The sequence below is a fragment of a genome, unplaced genomic scaffold (assembly GCF_019419815.1).
Source record: "Pyrus x bretschneideri cultivar Hongxiangsu unplaced genomic scaffold, Pyrus_bretschneideri_v1 Contig37, whole genome shotgun sequence".
In the NCBI taxonomy this organism is placed as follows: Eukaryota; Viridiplantae; Streptophyta; class Magnoliopsida; order Rosales; family Rosaceae; genus Pyrus; species Pyrus x bretschneideri.
The window spans coordinates 894,444-916,860 of NW_025999690.1; the positions used below are offsets into that span (position 1 = coordinate 894,444).

Below are 22,417 nucleotides of genomic sequence, written 5' to 3' on the forward strand. Positions count from 1 at the left end.
ATTGTCAACTATAAAACAAGATTAAATTAAAGCTCTTTGGTGTCTAAAGAAACTCCCAATGTATGCCTCTCTATCTATGTGAATGCGAAAGAGAGGATATTGTGTATAAAACGTTGAGATATGTAAGTTTTTTCATGGTTAAAGCTTTGAATTGTTTGTGACATATTTCAACACAGAGACACGCATCAAATTAAAAAAATAAAAAAGGGCGTTGACGTCAACTTGTTTGAAAGCAGTAGGCTGGGCTTAAGATAGTTGGGCACTTGGGCTGGTAGTGGTTGGTCCACCACTTGCCCTTACTTATTTGGACTGCTAGAGGTGTTTTTTGGGATCGAGGGAAACATTGTTGCCTTTGCTCTTGCCTCACACCAATTGGTGGAGATGCTCTAATAAACATAAGGTAACTTCCAAATAAATCTTTAGAGGATGCTAGCAACCTTCTTGATCCTCTTTTTATCCTTTAATGCAACACACTGATTTGGACTGTCTATTTTTTAGTTCACTCTTTAAATGACAAGTCTCCACTAAAAGCCAACCAAATCCGAAATTGTTTAATCATCTAACGATTATTTAATATATAAACGAACTATATTGTTAAGCTAAACACTATAATTTTGACAATTCATCGAATGGAAAACAATTTCTGATTTGATTGATTTTTGCCAAAATTAATATTTAGAAGTTAAATAAAAAAAAAGTAAACAATTTTGATCATCGCATCAAATTTAAAAAAATAAGAGAGAGCCGAGAAATTTTGACTGAAAAGGTAGCTAGGTCGAATTTTTCCCCTACTATGTTTGGATGAAGGAAATAAACATGGAATTTTGATAAAAAAAGAATTTATAAATGACATGCACAAATTTTCTTGTTTTATGAACATAGAAATTTAGAATTTCTGCGTAGGAAAAAAACATGGATTTTGGGATCTCCAATCTCAAGTTTAAATTTCATGTAAATAGATATCATTTCTGAATTTACATAAGTGATAGTTTAAAAATAACAAATTCCGTTTCAAATCCTATTGTTCTTTTAGGTTAACCAAACAAGAAAATTCACAATTTATAAAAAATAAAATTTCATCATTTCAATTTCTGTCATTTTAAAATTTCTTATATTCTTAAATTTCTTCGTCCAAATAGAATGGAACTCTCTCTCTCCACATTTCCTTTTCTTCTCCAGCTCATCCATCAGGCATCAACAAAGCCCTGGCAACTGTAATTCAACCCATCACCTCTGTCATCCATCAGCAAATCCCAACTCACAAAGGCCTCATCTCTTCGATACCAAGACGAGGTAAGCTAGCTACTTTCCTTCACTGCTGACCATTTCTCTTTTTCGTCCTCTTAATTTTGTTTGATATATCATGAAAGAAACTGGGTAAGCTTCAATTTGTTTGATTTAGGTCCTCTATTAAGATGTGGGCAGGTTTGATATAGGGTTTAGGACTCAGATCTTCCACTAAATACGAAAACCCACATGAAATCTACGATATTGGTAGTTAAATTCTTTGATTTTAAACTTTAACGAGCAGAATGGTTCTTTTATTGTGGGAATGGTCAAATGATATAAGAGGTCCAAGGTGATAACTCCAAGAACTCTTAGCAGATGAAGATCGAAGAATTCAAAAAGCTTGAGAAAGAAAGGTTAGAGAGAGAAAGAAGATAAGCAGCGGAAAAGAGAACCAACTGAATTGAATGAATTGTAAACGTTTGTATAGTAGCTTTTATAACACTACATTCCTAACTAATTTGCCTATGTGGCAATCCTCTACACCTCTCCTTATTACATTCTAACCAATCAATATTCAACACCTGTACTTTAGTTATTACCCCCCCCCCTCAATCGCAGCTAGGAACACCAAGGCTGAGATTGATGCAGTGCTTAACAAACAGAGGACTGTGAAGTCCTTTAGTAAGAATGTTTGCAACTTGATTATCTGTGGAGATATAGTGAACCACGATATCTTTCTTCTGCACCCGTTCACGAACGAAATGATAATCAATATCAAGATGTTTAATTCTGGAATGGAAGACAGGATTTGTGCTAAGGGACAATGCTGAGATATTATCACAGTGCAAATCAGGAGGAGCATGTAAGAACTGATTGAGATCTTTCATTAGGGACCGTATCCAACACACATCAGCTGCACAATTAGCTAGAGCTTTATACTCAGCTTCTATTGAGCTTTGAGACACAGATGATTGCTTCTTGGATTGCCACAAAATAGGATTAAAACCAAGAAAGACTACATATCCGGTGACTGACCTCCTGGTGTTGATATCAGAAGCCCAATCAACATCTGAATATGCGGAAATGTGAATATCAGCACCTGAATGATATGTAATTCCACACTGTAGAGTCCCTTGAAGATATCTTAGTATCCGTTTTACTAGGAACATGTGTGCATCAGTTGGATTTGTCATATATTGACACACAACATTGACAGAATGAGCAATATCAGGCGTAGTGAAGGTCAAATATTGAAGTGCTTCAACAATACTCCGGTAGACACTTGGATCAGACAAAGGTTGGCCCTCAGATATGAGTAACTGAGTATGAGGCTTTGAGGGTGTTGGTGTAGGCCTACAATTCTCCATTCCTGCTTTTTTTATAAGCTCTTGTGCATATATGGTCTGACTAATAAACATATCCCCATTGCTTTTATACTGAATATGCAGCCCTAAGAAGTATGTGAGCCTTCCCATGTCCTTTAAATCAAATATCTCACTGAGAGCAGTAATCACAACCTGGACTTTGGTGATATTCGAACCTGTAAGTATTATATCATCTACATACAGGAGTAGAATGATAATATCCTCGCCATCTGTCTTACTAAAGAGGCTTGTGTCAGACTGAGAAACTGTGAACCCCATAGATGGTAACACACCTGTGAACTTAGCATTCCAGGCTCGTGGAGCCGGTTTAAGGCCATACAATGATTTAACAAGTTTGCAAACATGATTTGGTGCTCTGGAATCGACAAAACCCTGTGGTTGCTTCATGTATATTTCTTCCTGCAACTCACCATGTAGGAATGCATTCTTGATGTCAAGTTGTCGAAGATCCCATTTGTAACTTGTAGCAAGTGCAAGGATTAACCGCACTGTAGTGTGTCGTACCACTGGACTAAACGTCTCGGAGTAATCCAGACCATGTTCTTGTGTATAACCTTGAGCCACCAAACGTGCCTTGTATCTAGATATACTACCATCGGGATTCTTCTTCAATTTGTATACCCATTTGCTCCCAATAATAGTTCTGTTATGAGGAGGAGGTACAAGAACCCAAGTCCCTTGCCTTTTAAGAGCATCAAACTCATCTTGCATAGCTTGCTACCAATTTGAATTTGTAGCTGCGACTTTAAAATTCTTTGGTTCTTCATAATCAACACTTTCAGCCAGATGAGAGAATCCATCATAGCACATAGAACCATCATCAACTTCTAAAGACTGTAATTCAGGTAAGCTAGCATAAAAAGCAGCATAATCTCTCCTCTCAATTGCTCCAGTTTGAAGTCTCGTTGTCATAGAGTGTGTTCTAGAATTATTAGCAGGAATAGAACTAGAGGATTGATTCCAATCACTTACAGAGATAGGAAGTAATACCTGAAGATGTGCTGGATCTAAGACAGGTGACAAGGGTTGATTGAGATCTTGTATAGGAGTAAACTGATGTGAGCTTAATGACTCAGATTCCTGTGTTCCAGATTCCTTCCTTTGTGGTGTAGACTGTGAAGGAGTATCAGACATAGACTGGACTTGTTATGTAGATATACTGTCATGTTCACTTGAAGCTGTTAATGGAACTATAATTGGAGTAAAGTTGACCGAGAGTGGTACATATCTACTACTCGACATCACTGAGGGTTTACACTTTGCAGGAAACACAGACTCATCATGTATAACATGTCTAGATAAGATCAATTTTTGCGTCTGCAAGTTGCAGCAGATAGCCCCTTTATAACCCGAAGCATATCCTAAGAATATACACATTGAGGTTCTAGGTTGAAATTTACTGTCATTATAATGTCTCAAGTATGGAAACACAGCTGAGCCATATATTTTCAAATCCTTCAAGGATGGATGCTTATCATATAAATAGAAATAAGGTGAATTCATTTGTAATGACTTAGAGGCCATTATGTTTATTAAATACACAGCATGTGCACAAGACAGATACCAAAACTCCTGTGATAACCCAGCAGCATTCATCAAAGTTATTGCTGTTTCAACTACATGCCTGTGTCTTCTTTCAACCAATCCATTTTGTTGTGGAGTGTATGGACATGAAATTCTATGAACCATTCCTTTTGATTGCATAAATTCTTTGAATGAATTACTGACAAACTCATCACCCCCATCTGATTGTAAGCACTTTATTTGGGCTCCAAATTGAAGCTCAATATACTTGTAAAACTTGACAAATATGGAAAACACTTCTGATTAATTATATAGTGGAAAAATCCACATGTATCTTGTACAATCATCAACAAATACAACATAGAATCTATACCCTTCTATAGACTTAATTGAAGAGGGTCCCCAAACGGACTTAACTGAAGAGGGTCCCCAAACATTTGAATGGATTCTAGCAAAAGGTAAGATACATCTAAAAGACTCATTATCAAAAGGTTTTTGAGTAATCTTCCCATGAATACAATCTGTGCACATGGTATGCTTATTATCCATAGAGACTGGAATATGAGACTTAGCTAACATAACTACCATGACTTCATTTGTAGGATGCCCTAGCCGTTGGTGCCAGAGAGAAGACTTTATCAACTGTCCAATAAAAGCCCTTGGAACTGTCCATAATGACACAGGAATCTGAAACAACTCTTGAGGTCTACTCCTTCCTTTGTACAAGATCTCCCTTGTCACCTTGTCCTGCACAAAGAAATTGACGTCATCATAGATAAACCAGCATCTGTTATCTTTACACAGTTGCTTTACAGACATTAGATTCACAGCAAGAGATGGAACATGTAGCACATTTTTCATTATAATATAATGAGAAGGTGTTTTAATAATTGCAGAACCAGTATTCTGAATTGGCAAACTTTGACCATTGCCAATTTTAATTTTCTCGGAACCTTCAAAAGGAGAAACTTGGTGTAAGCTAGCAAGGTCAGATGTCATGTGGTGTGATGCTTCTATGTCCACAATCCAATTTGCAGCATTGGAATATGATGGTGAACCTTGAACACTCATCCCTTGCATTGCAAGTTGTAATTGATATGAAAGATCAGGTTCATGTATGTTCTGTTGAGCATTCATCCCTTGCATGACAGGTGGATGCACCTGATATGAATAATGAGCAGCAAAATTCGGAGGCTGTTGAACAAAACCCTGTGATGGAGGGATCACTGAAGATTGACCAGGAAATGTAGGTGCAAGAGAAGCAGGAGGCCCAGAGGATTAGTAGGAGTAATTTCCCCTATGATAGCATTCCAGAGCACTATGTCCCCTTTTACCACAAATCTGACATTCAGTATTAAAATGTGGTGAAGTACTCTGAGCAGTTCTATAAAAACAGTTCGGATCAGTGTGCCCTCTTCTCTAACAGATTTGACATTCTGGATGTAACGTAGTTCTGAACTCAATATTTCCATTCCAACCACTATTGTTCCTGTAATTAGACCCTTTACCTTTGAATCCTGATCGATAAGTACTATTTCCCCTTGCCTGTCCTCCATTGTAAAACCTTTGTTGATTTCCATTAAACGGTGCTGAAGATTGATGTTGCCTTGAGTTGTCTTGTGGATGCTACTCCAAGTTACCAACATAACCACCACCTGAGCCGTAAGAACTTTGATTAGGAAAATAAGCAGGTTGCACCATTTGAGACTGTGGAAAGAATGACATTTGTTGTGGTAGCGGAGTAGTAGTAAGAACACCTCCTGTACTAGATGGTTCATTTGCAGAAGAATTGGAACTGGATGCACCATTAGTATACAGAGAAGAACTTGAACCACCACTATTTCCTTGCACATACAAAGCAGCCATATTATGAGTCAATGAATTCATCACCACATCATTTTCCCCTTCAGCTCCAATTAATAATGCCCTAAATTCCTTCATAGTGACATTAGAGTCTCTCGCAAGTATAACAGTCCTAATAGTTGCATATTCTTTGGGTAACCCAGCAAGAGCGGCAATCATCACATCATTATCTGATACATATTCCCCAGCAGCCATCAATTGATCCCTAATTGACTTGATCCTTAACAGATATTTATCCATTGAATCTCCACCTTTCTGAACTGTATGTAATTCCGTTTTCAAGTGATTAACACCTGTCCTAGACACAGATGCAAACCTTTCCTCAAGATTTGTCCAAGCTTCAGCAGCAGTCTTACACCCTATAACATATTCTATAGCATCATCAGTCAACGTTGCTATCAACAAACTTAATAGTGACAAATTTGTGGTCTCCCAATCTTGAAAGGCAGTAGTCAGTTCTTTGGTAACCCCAATTTCTGTACTAACCACAAATTTCGATGGACAAGGAGCTGAACCATCAAAATGATCGAACAGTTTGTACCCTTTTAACACAGACTTGAATTGAAATGACCATTTGGTGTAATTGTGCTCACCAAGGCGAATAGTCAACATGCCCAACAATCCCTCAATTTTCACAGAGGGAGCCATACCTAATATAGTTCAAGAATCAACCTTTTAACAACTCTTTGAATAATTCTCAGAAAAACACAACAATTTTCTTGAAATAAACTTCTGACTAACTCAAATTTCTTGAATCAATGGCATTGGTCTTTAGATTCCTTCTTAGCACAGAGTAATGACATTGGCCTTCTCAACTACCCAGTGCTCAACAACTATCTAATAATGACTTTGGCCTTCAGAACTTCATCTTCGCAAATCAAACAAAATTACTGAACACAAACTACTCAAAGATACCAGAATCGCCCAAAAGCATTTCAAGAGAAAAAAAACAATATATTGAAGCACTGTAAACACAGAATCTGAAATTCCTGCTTCACCTTGATTGCATATAGAAAACCCCAAATCGCCAAGAAAAATACTCCAAATCACCAGACAGATCTGCAAACCATCACGCTTCCATCACTAATTCTGACGAGCACAGACCCACGCACGTTCGCTGGCTCTTGATACCATGATAACTCCAAGAACTCTTAGCAGATGAAGATCGAAGAATTCAAGAAGCTTGAGAAAGAAAGGTTAGAGAGAGAAAGAAGATAAGCAGCGGAAAAGAGAACCAACTGAATTGAATGAATTGTAAACGTTTGTACAGTAGCTTTTATAACACTACATTCCTAACTAATTTGCCTATGTGGCAATCCTCTACACCTCTCCTTATTACATTCTAACCAATCAATATTCAACACCTGTACTTTAGTTATTACAAGGGACACAATTCGGATATAAAAGTCGACCTTTCCATGCAAATTTCCGGTAAGCAGGGGAGATTGAAGGGGGCGTGAATCAGAATATCATGTTTTTTTCCTTTCAGTATTTGATATAATTGGATCTGATTGTATTTCCTTTTTAATTGTTGGCCTCTACCAGTTTTAATTTGCGCTAATAGCAGCCTCCGTCGTTCGTTGTGTTTTCTGCTCACTGCTTATCTTCGTCCAAATTTGTATATTCATCAATTATCGCCTCGAGTTTGTGATAGGTTTCTATCCTAGTTGTGTTAATTTGCCAAGAAATCTGTACATTCATCAATCACTGCCTCGAATTTCTGCTAGTTTGCTATGCTTATTGTGTTAATTGTTCCCCAAATTTTGTATGTTCATCAATCACTGCCTCCAAAGTTCTGAATGCTTATTTCTGGTGCAACAAAGTGACTCGTAACTGATAATTTCACAGGAAGGTTCACTAGTTTAGAGGTCTATCCCATCCCAACCGTGCCGGCCAGCCTAACATAAGTACCCGGAACCAGAAAATGGCAGGGGAAGATGAGGACTTGCCCAGAGACGCTAAGATCGTGAAAACACTGTTGAAATCAATGGGTCTGGAGGAATATGAACCTCGTGTTGTTCACCAGTTCCTGGAGCTATGGTATCGATATGTTGTTTATTTTTTTCATCTGCTAAATCTGAGTTCCTGTAATAAAATTGTTCGAGAAGATGCATCAAAACTTTCTTATGTCATTTTATAACATCAAGCAAAGTTGTCAAACATAATACGCTTTCATCAGCTTGTGTATGTGCGTGCGTGTGTTTTCATCGAGCATTATCTTAAGGGACTGACACTCATTATCAGGTTTTACCGGAGTTGGCTAGAAACAGAAACAAAATCCCGTTACCAGAATCAATTGCAGGGCCTGGAGTGGCATTGCCACCTGAACACGTTGATCAGCCCGAACTATCAACTTGCAATCCCGAAGAAACAACCAACGCAAGCAACGGAAGAAATGGTGGAGGATGAAGAACCAAAGCCCTCTGGGGTGCCCAGAACACGCCCCAAAGGGTATCCTTCCCCCTCACTAAACGCACAAAGTGAGGATCTGGCCGATGGGAAGAAACAGATATGCTGTTTACTTCTGCAGTCCTGTTGATTTACAGTTAAGTTTGAATGCTTATAACGTAAGATGGTTACTAAACAAGAAGTGCAAGTGGTGGATTGCCTTGGTGGTTAGGCATTTTCTTCAACTTAGTGCGTCTCGCGGTCAAACCCTCCCCCTCCCCGTCCCCATAGTTTGTAATTAAGTGTAGTAATATCGCTTGTACTAAAAAAACATGAACCAGTTTTGCCTTTATTCTTACCCATTGTGATCAAAAACTCCAAAAGTTCTATGATACTATGGAGTATATGATATTCTGGACTTTTTAACTGTTAGATTTAATTTGTATTTTAAAGTAAAGTTTTAACGATTAAAGTTCCAAACTATCTGTTACTCTGGAAAATCTGCATAAACTCTTCATCGTATGTAAGACATTAGCTAATCTCCATCGACTACTAGTCCCCTATCCTTCTCCCTCTCCTAATATTGCTTGTATAAATCAAAATAACAATTGGCCGATACGGTAAGGGGATACGAGAATTCGTCAACATGTCAACGGAGAAGCAAAAGGAAGTCGAAATAACAAGGCGCGTTGCAAGTTTAGTCATCCGATACAGAAACTTGTAAAAACATAAATGCCGGGAGACAATAGTGCATACAAAGTGAAAACCCTTCAAGATAAAACAATTTTAACACCTCGTTGAATTCAGTTAGTCATTGAATAACAGAACCACGTACCTGTTCTGTACAAATGCTTTTCATTTATATATAAGAATGACTTTGGTGTCACTAGATACAACCAACCATAAACAGGACAATCTGCGTGCCGGTCAACTTCTCCAACCTGCCATACTATTAGCAGGCCCTGCACTCGATACACTCAAGCCCCGGTCGTACATGCGCTGAATCTCTTCTCTGTACTCTGTCAAGGACTTGTCCGGAATAGCTGGAGTCAGTTCCACCACATCCCCCATCTGCAGCTCGCATGTAGGATCGTTCACTGGCGCATGGTTCAGCCTGGGCCTCAGTTCTTCCTTCAGTGGGAACCCGTATGGTGTCCTCCTCAAGCTCCCTTGCCCAGCTCTTTCCAGCAGATCCATAACAGTGGAGTTTGCAGGAAACTCTTGCACAGACATCTGGAATAATAGAACGTACATGGTCAGACTCGTTGAAAATAAGTATCTCCTTGTTTTTCTGTATATTTTCGAATAAAGATTAATGAAAAGCATACAATACGAACAAATTGTCTCTGTGATATAAACGGAAAATACGGCCATTTCTTACAATTAAATCTACAAAACCCCAACACAAACTTATTCACGTCAAGACTTGTGCCTACCCGATTGCTAAATGCGTGCCATATTATTTTGCTTGTCCCAACTTTGTTTGTAATGTGGAAACTCAACAAGTTGCATAATATGCGTCTATCAACTAAAGACACCATGCTTAATGCATAATTGCAAATATCAAACTACAATGGTGTAGACATCAGTTCAACAGTATCATCCATATACAAAAATTTAAAGTCATTGCCATATGAAAGTTAGAAAGTCCCATAAAGACCCACCTCGTATACGGTTAATTATATTAAATCCAGCTATAAACCAATTAAACATATTCATACAAAATTAACAGGAAGTTTTCTGAAACAAACCTTATCATTCTCAATCATGATGACAAACACCGGCCCATCTTGACCACAGTGGGGCTTGTAAGAATATGGACAGTCATCAGAATGCGAAGGAAATGTGCAGGGTGGCTTGATTAAATCGTCACGGCCAATAGAGGAGCGGTCTCTGTTCATTGCCTCACACTGCCAAGTGACCACCCATCTGGCCCACTCAACCATCTGAAGCACAAACGAGGGGTGCTTACAGTCGCCTTCCTTGTATCTCCAATGAGCTGCAAATCCAAACTCAGCTTGCAAATGCATCTCCTTCGTTCGAATTTGCACTTCCAGTGGAATCATGCCTTCACCCATCACCACAGTGTGCAATGACTGATAGCTATATTTATTAGATGAATATTAGGATGAGAATGTGGAAAAAGGATTCACTAGATGACTAGAACTTTTTCGAGGTATGTTGATAAAGAAACCAAAGAACTTTAGAGGTATGGCATACCCATTAAACTTGGGTTGAGTTATGTAGTCCTTGAACTTTCCTGGGACCTCAGACCATAGTTGGTGAACAACTTTAAGTGCCTCGTAACAATCTTCCTCATTTTCGACAATCAAACGTAGCCCATGAATATCATGTATTTCATCCATGTTTAGCTTCTTCCTGTGGAAAATAAGCCATAAGCATGTTCACTTCAATCCAGGCATGGAGAATAATGTGCTAGCACATGGATGTCAAAGCATACAACTATAATTCATTAATCTAGTGATGCATTAAGAACTACGTTTATTATAAAAAAAATTACGGTCAACTTTTATGATGCAGTAGAGAGAGAGGGAGAGAGAACATACTTTAACATTTTGGAGTAGATGCTATACAAACTCTTATGCCGCCCACAAAGAACATGGTAGGAAATGGCTTTATCCTTGAGAGCGCGCTCTAATATCTCCGTGGCAGAAGTAATCATTGCCTCGTCAAACGTATCTACAAGCTTAGAGGACAGTTCATTGTGCTGATCCGGGTTGAGATGCTTAAAACATAAATTTTCCAGCTGCACCTTCCAGCTAGAGATTCCAAGTCTGTTGGCCAAGGGCACAAAAATCTCTAAAGTCTCCTTTGCAAACCTCTGTTGTTTAGCCAAGGGTAATGCATCTAGTGTCATCATATTATGCAATCGGTCTGCCAATTTAATGAGGACAGCACGGGCATCTGCCATGGCTAGGAACATGGTATGCAGGCGATCTGCCTCAACTGTTTTGCACGCAGTATTATTATCACGGGCAAGCTTGCTCAAATGACTGAGCTTAGACACCTAATAAATTCCATAAAGAACTAGATTAGAACTACTTAAGGTCAATTTCATATACATATATTTATAGAAAAACAAACGCCGCAACAATACTATTTATAGAATCCTCACTAGGTTTCACTTTTGTAAATAGAGTATCATTACGTAAATCTCAACAGCTGCTTTTTCTATTCTAATTTACAATTAGAACACCGTGCAACACGATTTTTAACTTCATACAGCTGCAACATTTGGCCATGACAATCACGTAACTCGTGTTAACATGAGCTCAACTATGGAATTAATTGATAACACAAGCATTCGTTCAGATAAGAGGACAACAGTTAACTTTTATTCAATATGACATCTATTATACCATCTGTAAAGTTCCAACGCAGATGTTGTAGAAAGCTAAGCAGAATCCATGAAACAATTGACATACCATGAACAATGTATGTCTCATTAGACCAAAAAAAATACTTGAATTTAGTGTTCAACATACGAAAACAAACAAATATTGATACTTGTTTAATTACTACCATTCAGTAATACAATAAACTGATGAAAATTATCGAACACATACCCCTTCTACTAAATCAGCAACCCCGGCTCCAAATTTCCCAAATATGTAGTCATAACACATAAAAGAATCATCAAGCGTGTCATGCAAAAGCCCTGCAGCAACAACTGTCGAATTAGAACCGATCAATGCGAGCAACACCGCTGTCTCCACACAATGCTGCAAATAAGGACCGCCACTTGCTCGCATCTGCAACAAAACAATACAATACAACAAAACTTCTCAACCCAATTCGCCAAAATCCCAAAACACAAAATGCACACAAATTTCAAACCCAAACAAAATTTACCTGCCCTCTATGCGCTTTCTCAGCCTCGTAAAAGGCCTTGATAATAAAATCTTCATAGAAAATCTTGTGCCTCAGCTGCGCACCCACAAGCAACTCCTTAGCATAAGGCTCAGCAATTCCCTCCAAAAACCCATCTTCCATGTTGAAAGTCAATTCATCAACAAGCACAGCTGATGAACCCACATCCAAACCATCAGTCTGAACCTTGAAGCTCGGCGAGTCGTAATCTATGCAGGAAGAGCCCAAAGCACCCCTCACAAACCCATTAAACAACCCATTACTTCTACACCGAATCGAATTCAAGCTAATATCTCCATTGCCAGACCTTTCCCTTGTAATTCTCATTGGTGGGCTCCTCGCCGACCCTGAAACACCACTACTGGAAGACGAAACCGGACCCTGAAACACTGAAACCGGGCTCTGGTCCCGGTTCATCGAAGCCCCATTGAACTTGCTCCCAGAATACCGAAACGAGCTGCTCAATTCCTCGCCTCTATCGTGCCATAGAGAGCCCAATTCCTCTCCTCCGCCCGAAAAACTCGACGAGGAAGACGCATGCTTCACCGTCGGCGAGGAGAATAGGCACGAGAGCCCGCCAGTCACCGGCTTCTGCGAAGTGGAGGGGGTCGACGCCGTTGACGAAGAAGATCGAGAGCCCAATTCGAAATCGTGTGAGGTGTGCGCGTTGATCTGGCACGGGTGCGCCGCGTACAGAGCTATTGTCGGGACCGTCATAGCTTCCTTTTTGCGACGATTTTGGACCCCAACTCACAAATCGAGAAAACCCAGATACAGCTTTCGCTCAAATCGAATTTTCTCGACGACCCACTAATTTTCTTGGCAAAAGCAACTAACTTTCCCGGGAAACAAACAACTCCAGATACCCAAATGGATTTCTCAGAGACCCAGTAAGTTAATTTTTGAAAAAAAAAAAAAAAAAAAAAAAAAAACCCCAATGGGTAGAATGATTCCGTATCTAAAATTCTAAATAAATCAAAGATTGTGGAAAAATGTAGAAATTTATAGAAATTGACTCAATAAATACAAAAACAGAAAAAATCTAGACCTAAATTTCGAGGAAAGTGAGTCAAGGACGCTAAAGAAACGCACAGGAGAGAGGAGGAATGTGAAGAAAAAAAGAAGCTTCTTTCTTCGGGTTTTATTTTTTTCTTTTTCGAGAATCTGCCTCCTCTCTCTCCCTCCGTTTTGTTGTTTTTCATCAAGTGGTTATTGCTCACAGGCCAGGCAATGGAATTGTGAAATTACCTAAAAGTCCTGGTGATATGTGAATTTGGTTTTAGACCAACTGGATTCTATTTTTTATTTTTTAAAATTAGACAATCTGGACTATTGGATATTTTTTTTAATAAATGATATTATTTGTATTAAGAGGGATGAAGAATTTTATATCACAATAGGTTAGTAATAATGCAGTTCAAATTCGGCTTTGGGTTAGCAATAATGCGGATTATTAGATTACTTTAATTACAATGAAGAGGAATACCAGTGAACCGTAATACCAAATGCCGGATTATTAGATTAATTTAATCACATATAATCTAATTATAAATTTCAAATGTTCCAGAAGCAAAAAGGTCGGTGCTGTGTATATGGATCTGGCAATGTTTTGTGCTTTAATTGGATACGAAAAGAAAACAACCATAATTAGAAAAGTACAGAATGTTATTAGAAAAGTACAGAATGTTTTTTCTTTTTGGTAAAAGGCCACATCTGTACTGTACATATATCAAATGCACAAATTAAATAAGGAAATCGAACTCGAAACTTGAATAAAATACACAAATTTTGCAATAGATTTTCAAATGTAATTTGCATTTTCTCTCTTACATTCCCTTCCAATTATCCTTTATGGAAACCCAAAAACAGCAAAAACCAAATTGGGGAGTGCAAGTTGGTCAAGGGAATAATAAGTGTCCGTTTGAGATTGTGTTGTTTTAAAAAAAAACTGTTTTTATTGTCTTTTAATGATAATTAGTTGTAAAATAAAATAGGTGAGTGTTTAGTAAATTGTATTTTTAAAAGTGTTGTGAGTACTAAAAGCAATGTAAAGTGTATTGTAAATTTTAATGCATAGGTAATGTATTTCTATACAAAGGCAAAAATGGACATTGTAGTGGAGGTAGTGGTGACGATGTGGTGATGATGGTGGTGGGGGTGATGGTAGCGACAATGGTAAAGGTATATTGTAGTGTTAGTGGTGGTGCTGGCGGGGTCAACAATAGCAGTGGTAGTAAGGGTGTTTATAGTTGAAGTTGTTGACAATTATTTTTATTCTACAAGGAATAAAACGTGTGTAGAAGAATAAATAAAGAGTATTACAGAAATTGAAAATATCATTAAAGGCTCGATTCATTTTGTATGAAAGTAGCTTTTAAAAATAACCTATATGCTGCTTTTAGACCATCTCCAAATGAGATGTCAAATCCTAGTTGGAATGCCTTGTAATCAAATTTGAAGGTAGGAGTAAGCTCCAATCGATATGGATTGACGTATAAGTTTTCATATGTCAAATTTAATATATAAGAGCATCTCCAAATGAGATGTCAAATATAATATGTCAAAATTTTATTTGATGGCTGACGTGACAATTGAATACAAGTGCTAAGACCATCTCCAAAGGAGATGTCAAATTTTAAACAAAAAATTTGAATTTGATAGTATGTCATTTTGACATTTTTTAAAATTTTACTCTCCACCCGATGTTACATCCCACATAGCCCAGGGGTGAGAATCCTATAAGCCTTATATGTATATTCTCATCTCTACCTAGCATTAGGCCTTTTGAGAGCTCACTGGCTTCGGGTTCCATTAGAACTCTGAAGTTAAGCGAGTTCGCACGAGAGCAATCCTAGGATGGGTGACCCACTGAGAAGTTCTCGTGTGAGTTCCCAGAAACAAAATGATGCGAACTAAGTAAGCACACAAATTAAAACCCTCTTGTGACAATTGTAGTATATGAATAAGTAGGGATCGTTCTTAACCAGGGATTAGGAGGGATTGCAAAATCACTTGGAGATTGACTCAAAAACGTGAAATAAACATTAAAAACACTAAACTAGACTCAAAGAATGCAAAACACTTATAAACACAAACTAAGACACTTTCTAACTAAATTGGACACTAAAGTAAAGGGGGATTGAGATTTTTACGAAAATAAATTAAAAGCACAAAATTGTAATTTAAAGGCAGAATTTAAATATGAATGTGATGAAATATGGAATGAATGCTAGCTAGAAGGTTCTTCTCCACACATGTTACACTTGCATACAAAATGATTTTCAGTTGGTCTTTCGATAAATTATGAAACTCAACACTCCGGATTAATTAGGTCCGCTTAAATTAACCGTCAAGTTTTCCTTAAGTTAATGAATTGGATGGGTTTGCGCAACGCAATTCACAACATTCTCCAAAAGTCATTTACGTGAACAGCACAATAAAGATACAATCAAAGATCATTAAGCATTATGAAAACTATAAGTGTTGACGAGGCATTCGTTACTATGATGAGCATGAAACTCGTGCCAAGAATTCATTTAACGCGATTGTTTATAAGCAACCTCCACTACTTGTGAATATAAGTTCATAACGATTAGGTGAAATTCACTTATATTCTAGCGTCATATTTATGCATGAAAATTAAGCGCGCATTCTTAATAAACATTCATAAATAAGTTATCAATCAAACGGTTAAACAAATTGAATCCACAACTTATGAAATTCCAACGAAAGTTAATCAATTCATATTGCAAATATAAACATAGTTTTGAATCACCCCCTAGCTAACTAGGGGGATTTAGTTCCTCATAACTTTGAAATCAAAGAAACACCTAAACATTCCAACAACTCAAAACTTGAATTGTATGAACGTTTAAGCACTCTTCTCTTCCATTCCTTATACGTACAAAACAAAGAGAATTAAAATGAAACTTTGAAATCAAAGAAACGCCTAAACATTCCAACAACTCAAAACTTGAATTGTATGAACGTTTAGGCACTCTTCTCTTCCTCGTTATTGTAGCACAAGGTTTAAGGATAGGTTGGTTGGGGGGATGGAAGTGTGGAATGGAGTGGAAATGGAGAAGATGGAGAAGGGGAAGTGTTTGTGTATTACAATGGAAAATGAGATGATTTGGTGAATGGAATGAATGGGTATTTATAGGAAGAGAATGGGTGTTAATGGATGTTTGTTTAAGGTATTTGGTGGATGGGAAAAGGTGTGGATGGTGGGAATTATGGTGGATGGATGGTTTAGTGGATGTAATTTAGGGTTTATTTAGGTGAATGTGGATGCATGGTTTAGTGGATGTAAAGGATAATGGGATGGTGTGGAATTAAAAGCTAAAAAAATGGGATAATGGGCATTTAAGTGTGAATGGAATGGTGGGATGCACTAATGGAAATTATGGAATGGAATGGTGGGATGCACTAATGGAAATTATGGAATGGAATGGTGGGATGCACTAATTAGGAGGAAGAATTAGGGTGAAGGGCTTAATGCATGGATTTGGGCCAATTATGGTGAAGGGCTTAATGCATGGATTTGGGCCAATTAGGGTGAAGGGCTTAATGCATGGATTTGGGCCTAAAATGCCCCCCTTGCATGGCAAGGGAAAGGACTTGGGCTAAAGCCCACGGCAATGGCTCTAAAATGGGCTAAGGTTAGGGTTTAGGTGCGGCATAGGCTTAAGGTCAGAAAATAAATGGGATAGTGGCTAGAAAATACGGACATTTAAGATTAGGAATGGTTACCAAAACGGGAAACTTAGGGTTAACTTTCCTAAAATAGGAAACCTTGTTTGAGTAGGATTCCTTGTTTTGGTAAGAATTCATCGTTGGAGTAGGATTTCGTCGTTTCTTCAAGTCTTCAACTCATTCGTTCCTCTTTCGCTCCAAAAGACTCCAATTTGCATCTTCTTGCACACTTTGGCCTTATAATCTGAAAATACACAAAAGTGGCCTTAAACACTAAAATAGCTAAATAAACACAACATAAATGCACGAGAACAAGCTAATTAAGTCGCATGAATATGCTCCTATCAAATTCCCCCACACTTAACTTTTGCTAGTCCTCGAGCAAAACAAAACAACTAAAATAAACAAAACGAAACAAAATAAACAAAACATAACCTAAACCTTCCAACGTTTGCCTCAGGGATTTCCAATGAAACATGACATGTCAAAGATCATTACTCACATAGCTTTTAGTCTTCCTTCCCCTCAATCACATACTTAATCATAGTCACCATTCACTAGTTCGCATTTAATCAAATAAAACACATTTTGAATGTAGTAACATGCCTTAGAGAATTCCCTCAATTCCTCACTAGTTATGCACTCAATTTTCACTCAGATTTTCTGACTACACACCCTACACTAGTCATATGTGAGAAGATTGGTGTAAACATGAAAGACTAGTACTCACATATGTTATAACCAAGAAAGCAATTTCTAGAGTAATTAAACGTGTTTGGATATGATCTCATGAATGGAATGCTATTACTTAGATGCGAGAACCAGTGACACCATATGCTCATACCAAATTCAAACTCCACAATTGAAATGCACAACACTCAAGATAGAAGTCAAGGGTTGTAACGGGGCTTGGGGTATTGGCTCACAAGGGAAGGTAGGGATAAACAAAAGTTCTTTAAGCAATAGCAAGTAAAGCAATGAAATTAAGACCTAGAATTCTCTTAGAATGCAAAAATCAACTTTTAGACAAATAGGGGAAACTCAAACAACTCTTAGGGCCTAATTCATTGTTTTGGGCCCTTACTTCAACAACCAATACTTTTCAAATTTTTTTTTCTTTCATTTTTTTTTCTTTTTTTTTTTTCTTTCTCTTTTTTTTTTTTTTTTTTTTTTTTCTAACCGTGCCTATGGCACAAAAACTCACATCCATAATCCTTCCCCCACACTTATTTTCTGCAACACATTGATCAAAAGGAATTCATTGCTTACTATGCTTCAAGAACAAGGGTAAGGATGGTCCTAATCTAAGCTAGGCGAGGAGAATGCGGGTTAACAAAGAACATAGGCTACACAAGGCTCAACGGGGTTAAATCCTACAAAACAAATGAAAAGGCAAATATGGCAATTTGGCTATGGTGTTCACTACACAACTTCATCTTGAATATGTGTTATGCAAATCAATGACATGCTTTGAATGAAATGGGCATGAGTTCTAGCATTTGGAACTAAGTGATGAAACGCCTTCTAAGTAGTAACCAAGCAAAGAATAATGAAATCATGCAACGACTTTAGAAAACATTAATGCATAGATGTTAACTCTCCAAATAACGTTTAAGCTCAAGTCTCACAGGGATGTAGCGTTTGTTTAAGTTCATTCCTTCAAGCATGTTACAAAAACTAATTTTTATCATTTGTGATTACATGTGAATTCGTAAACTATAACGACAACCAAGCATAAACCAAAGAGTATATCAAACGTCCTTCCATGTTTGTAACTTTCTTTAACCATCATGCAATTAAAAACCAAATCCTCATCATTGCGTTGGAAGGTGACCTACGACACAAACACACAAAAACAACTTAAAAACAACTCTTTTTTTTTTGGGTTTTTCAAAACAATTTTTCAAATTTTTATGGGATTTTCGAATTTTTAAGTCAAAACACACTAAAACAGTTTAAAAACATTTTAAAACAGCAAGGAACAACACTTGAAGTTATGGTTGATAAAATCCAACAAATTTGCATCAACATACTTAGTTACCCCCCCACACTTAAATCAAACATTGTCCTCAATGTTTTAAGCTTAAAACACACCAAACAAAAGAAAACATATAAAACAGCAACTAAACATACTAAACATGGTAGAATGTAACTAACAAAGAGAAGAGTTTAGGGACGCAAATCTGGAATTGGAGTGCTTTCTCGGTCTTCCTTTGTTGAATGGGTGGGTTGATCTTGGTGATTCCACAGGCTTACTCTTGAACTGGGCTGGAGGCTTCCTTTGGTCTCCCCCGAAGGTCTTGAGCTTCCTTTGTGCTACTCTTGAACTGGGCTGGAGGATTCTTTGTGGTCTCCTCCACTCGTTGATTTTCCTTTGTGCTACTCTTGAACTGAGCAGCATAATTCTTTTGGTCTCCTCCGAAGGTCTTGAGCTTCCTCCTTTTATCTGTTTCTTTGTTCAATCTCTCCAATTCGTATTGAAGAGGGTTAGAGGATAGCTCCGCATATGCAGTTGCAGCTTGTCTCCACATGCTTCAATGTATCATTTTCACTTGCCTTACTTGCTCCCCTTTGCAGAAGTGGTCCCTTCTCTGGAAATGTATCAACCGTTGAAGATGACTACTCGAGAGCAACGTTAGGTAAGCAATCAGGGAAGGGATTCCAGGCAGTTGGTTCCAGATCGGAAGACTGACTCCAAGTGCCGGCTGATTGCTTCTTTTACTTTGCCATGCGAGTAAGAACAAGGACAAAGAAAAGGACAGGGAAAGAGCATGATATGAGATACTTTTGCTTTTGACCTTGATGATATGAGATACCTTTGCTTTTGAAGAAGCGGTGAATGAATCAGCACATGCTTCCATCTACCGTTTCCTCCTGGGTCATCTGTACTCCAGGCATCTGGTATCATCTTTGGGGAAGAAGAAAAAATTGAGTATTTTGAAAGGCTTTGGTGAGAGTGCGCCTTCAGAGGTGAGAAAGAGTTGGGCATTTTCTTCAGTTCTGCTTTGCCAAAAAAATGAAGGTCGACATATATAGGGAATTCAATAGCAAGTGGTGGTACTGTTCTTTTACCGTTGTCGACAAACGTTTTGATCCCGCAAATCCGGCTTTTTGAAATAGTGACGACTCTTCGATCTTTGAATTTGCCTCTTCGATTTCTGAGCAGTCGCCCCTTCGATTTCTGAACGATGCCCTTCGCTTTCTGAACGACACATAGTAGCGCGGATGCGGCTCTGTCTGAGATCTTTTGACAAGTGGCACGCGTTTTCTGCAAAGCCGGGAGTTTTCGACAAATATGCACACGCTTTCTGGAAAGCCGGGAGCTTTCGGCTTTGTCTCCCACATTTGTCGGCTAAAGTGTGCAGCTGATTTCTCGCCTTCCACGCGTCTTCTGAAAAGCTGGGATTGCGTCTGACGAGCTGGCGATCTTTACGCCGGAAATTCCGGTTTTGAAGAGTGGTGTCTCTTCATTCTGAATTGGTGAACGCCTCTCCTTTAATAGAGGTGATTGATCACCTCTAGCATGCACACTTGAAAATTGCCCAGAAATCGTCTCCGGCCCGTTTGAAAATCTACTCCGTCCACCCCTTCTCTTTTAACTTCGTGAACAATGGCTAGCTCATCCAACCCATCGAACCTTTGCTTAGATTTGAGTCTAAGCAGTGATCCGGTCGCGTCTCGTCAGGGTAAGGTATGGTGCCCGTCTTTCTTATCTTCCCATGGCCCTCTTACAGATGAGGACTCTGTGATGACGGATCCCACAACGGCTACGATAGTGGCTCGGAACCTCCTCACTCCCAAAGACAGTCAGCTGCTTTCTGGACGGTCCGATGAGTTGGCCGTTCAAGAGTCCTTGGCTCTTAGCGTTCAGTGCGCTGGCTCTGTGTCCAACATGGGCCAACGCCTTCTTGCTCGCTCCCGTCAGGTTGAATCCTTGATGGCGGAGGTGGAGAGTCTTAAGCAGGATATCAAACAGCTTAAGTACGAGAACCGAAGTTTGCACGTGCTTGCCAACAATTATTCGTCAGGCATGAAGAGGAAGCTTGATGAGCTTGATGACCGTCAAAAGCTTGCGGCTTTCTTCCAGAGGCACCTCTTTCCTGGGTCATCCAGCGTTCCACCAAGGTTTGAGGCTTTGAATGATCTATCTTTGGTACCTCCCGCTCCGATGCCTTCCGCTCCGATGCCTCTTGCTCCGATACCTTCTGCTCCGAGACCTCCTGCTCCGAGAGTATTACCATGTAGTGGGGCCTCACGTACACAACCCTTGTGAAGGCTCCATCTTTCTGCCATGTTTAGATACAATTGTAATTTCTCAAAAATAAATGAACAAGTTTTTTTTTCTTTTTTTATTTTTTTATTTTTATTTTTTTTTATTTATTACAATCACTCGGAAATCAATAAACAAGCTTTATTCACTGTATTGGGTTGCCTCCCAAGTAGCGCTTGCTTTAACGTCGTACAGCCGGACGATGAACCCAATCACTCCAGGATATGTTCACGAATCGGATGAGAACTCCGAGTCATGAACTAGTACCTAAAACAAGAAACAAAACAAATTTAAGAATCTGGAAAAATAAAAACAAACGAAAATAAAACAATCCAAGGGATTAGCAAAGTTGCTAATCCCCGGCAACGGCGCCAAAATTTGATGCGAACTAAGTAAGCACACAAATTAAAACCCTCTTGTGACAATTGTAGTATATGAATAAGTAGGGATCGTTCTTAACCGGGGATTAGGAGGGATTGCAAAATCACTTGGAGATTGACTCAAAAACGTGAAATAAACATTAAAAACACTAAACTAGACTCAAAGAATGCAAAACACTTATAAACACAAACTAAGACACTTTCTAACTAAATTGGACACTAAAGTAAAGGGGGATTGAGATTTTTACGAAAATAAATTAAAAGCACAAAATTGTAATTTAAAGGCAGAATTTAAATATGAATGTGATGAAATATGGAATGAATGCTAGCTAGAAGGTTCTTCTCCACACATGTTACACTTGCATACAAAATGATTTTCAGTTGGTCTTTCGATAAATTATGAAACTCAACACTCCGGATTAATTAGGTCCGCTTAAATTAACCGTCAAGTTTTCCTTAAGTTAATGAATTGGATGGGTTTGCGCAACGCAATTCACAACATTCTCCAAAAGTCCTTTACGTGAACAGCACAATAAAGATACAATCAAAGATCATTAAGCATTATGAAAACTATAAGTGTTGACGAGGCATTCGTTACTATGATGAGCATGAAACTCGTGCCAAGAATTCATTTAACGCGATTGTTTATAAGCAACCTCCACTACTTGTGAATATAAGTTCATAACGATTAGGTGAAATTCACTTATATTCTAGCGTCATATTTATGCATGAAAATTAAGCGCGCATTCTTAATAAACATTCATAAATAAGTTATCAATCAAACGGTTAAA

General features: G+C 38.4%; 1 protein-coding gene and 1 pseudogene across 1 annotated transcript; one reads left to right on the forward strand and one right to left on the reverse strand.

Moving 5' to 3' along the window:
- The first annotated feature begins 1,152 nt into the window (after positions 1 to 1,152).
- On the forward strand, positions 1,153 to 8,869 carry LOC103939250 (annotated as a pseudogene).
- A 297-nt stretch (positions 8,870 to 9,166) lies between these two features.
- Positions 9,167 to 13,455, reverse strand: LOC103939249 (probable GTP diphosphokinase RSH2, chloroplastic). The gene is made up of 6 exons (XM_009349310.3): positions 12,264 to 13,455; positions 11,978 to 12,163; positions 10,958 to 11,418; positions 10,611 to 10,769; positions 10,142 to 10,493; positions 9,167 to 9,623 (listed from the first exon to the last, which is right to left on the reverse strand). The coding sequence occupies exons 1-6, from the start codon at positions 12,996 to 12,998 to the stop codon at positions 9,318 to 9,320; spliced, it is 2,199 nt and encodes a 732-aa protein (XP_009347585.2). The 5' UTR covers positions 12,999 to 13,455; the 3' UTR covers positions 9,167 to 9,317.
- Between the last annotated feature and the right edge of the window lie 8,962 nt (positions 13,456 to 22,417).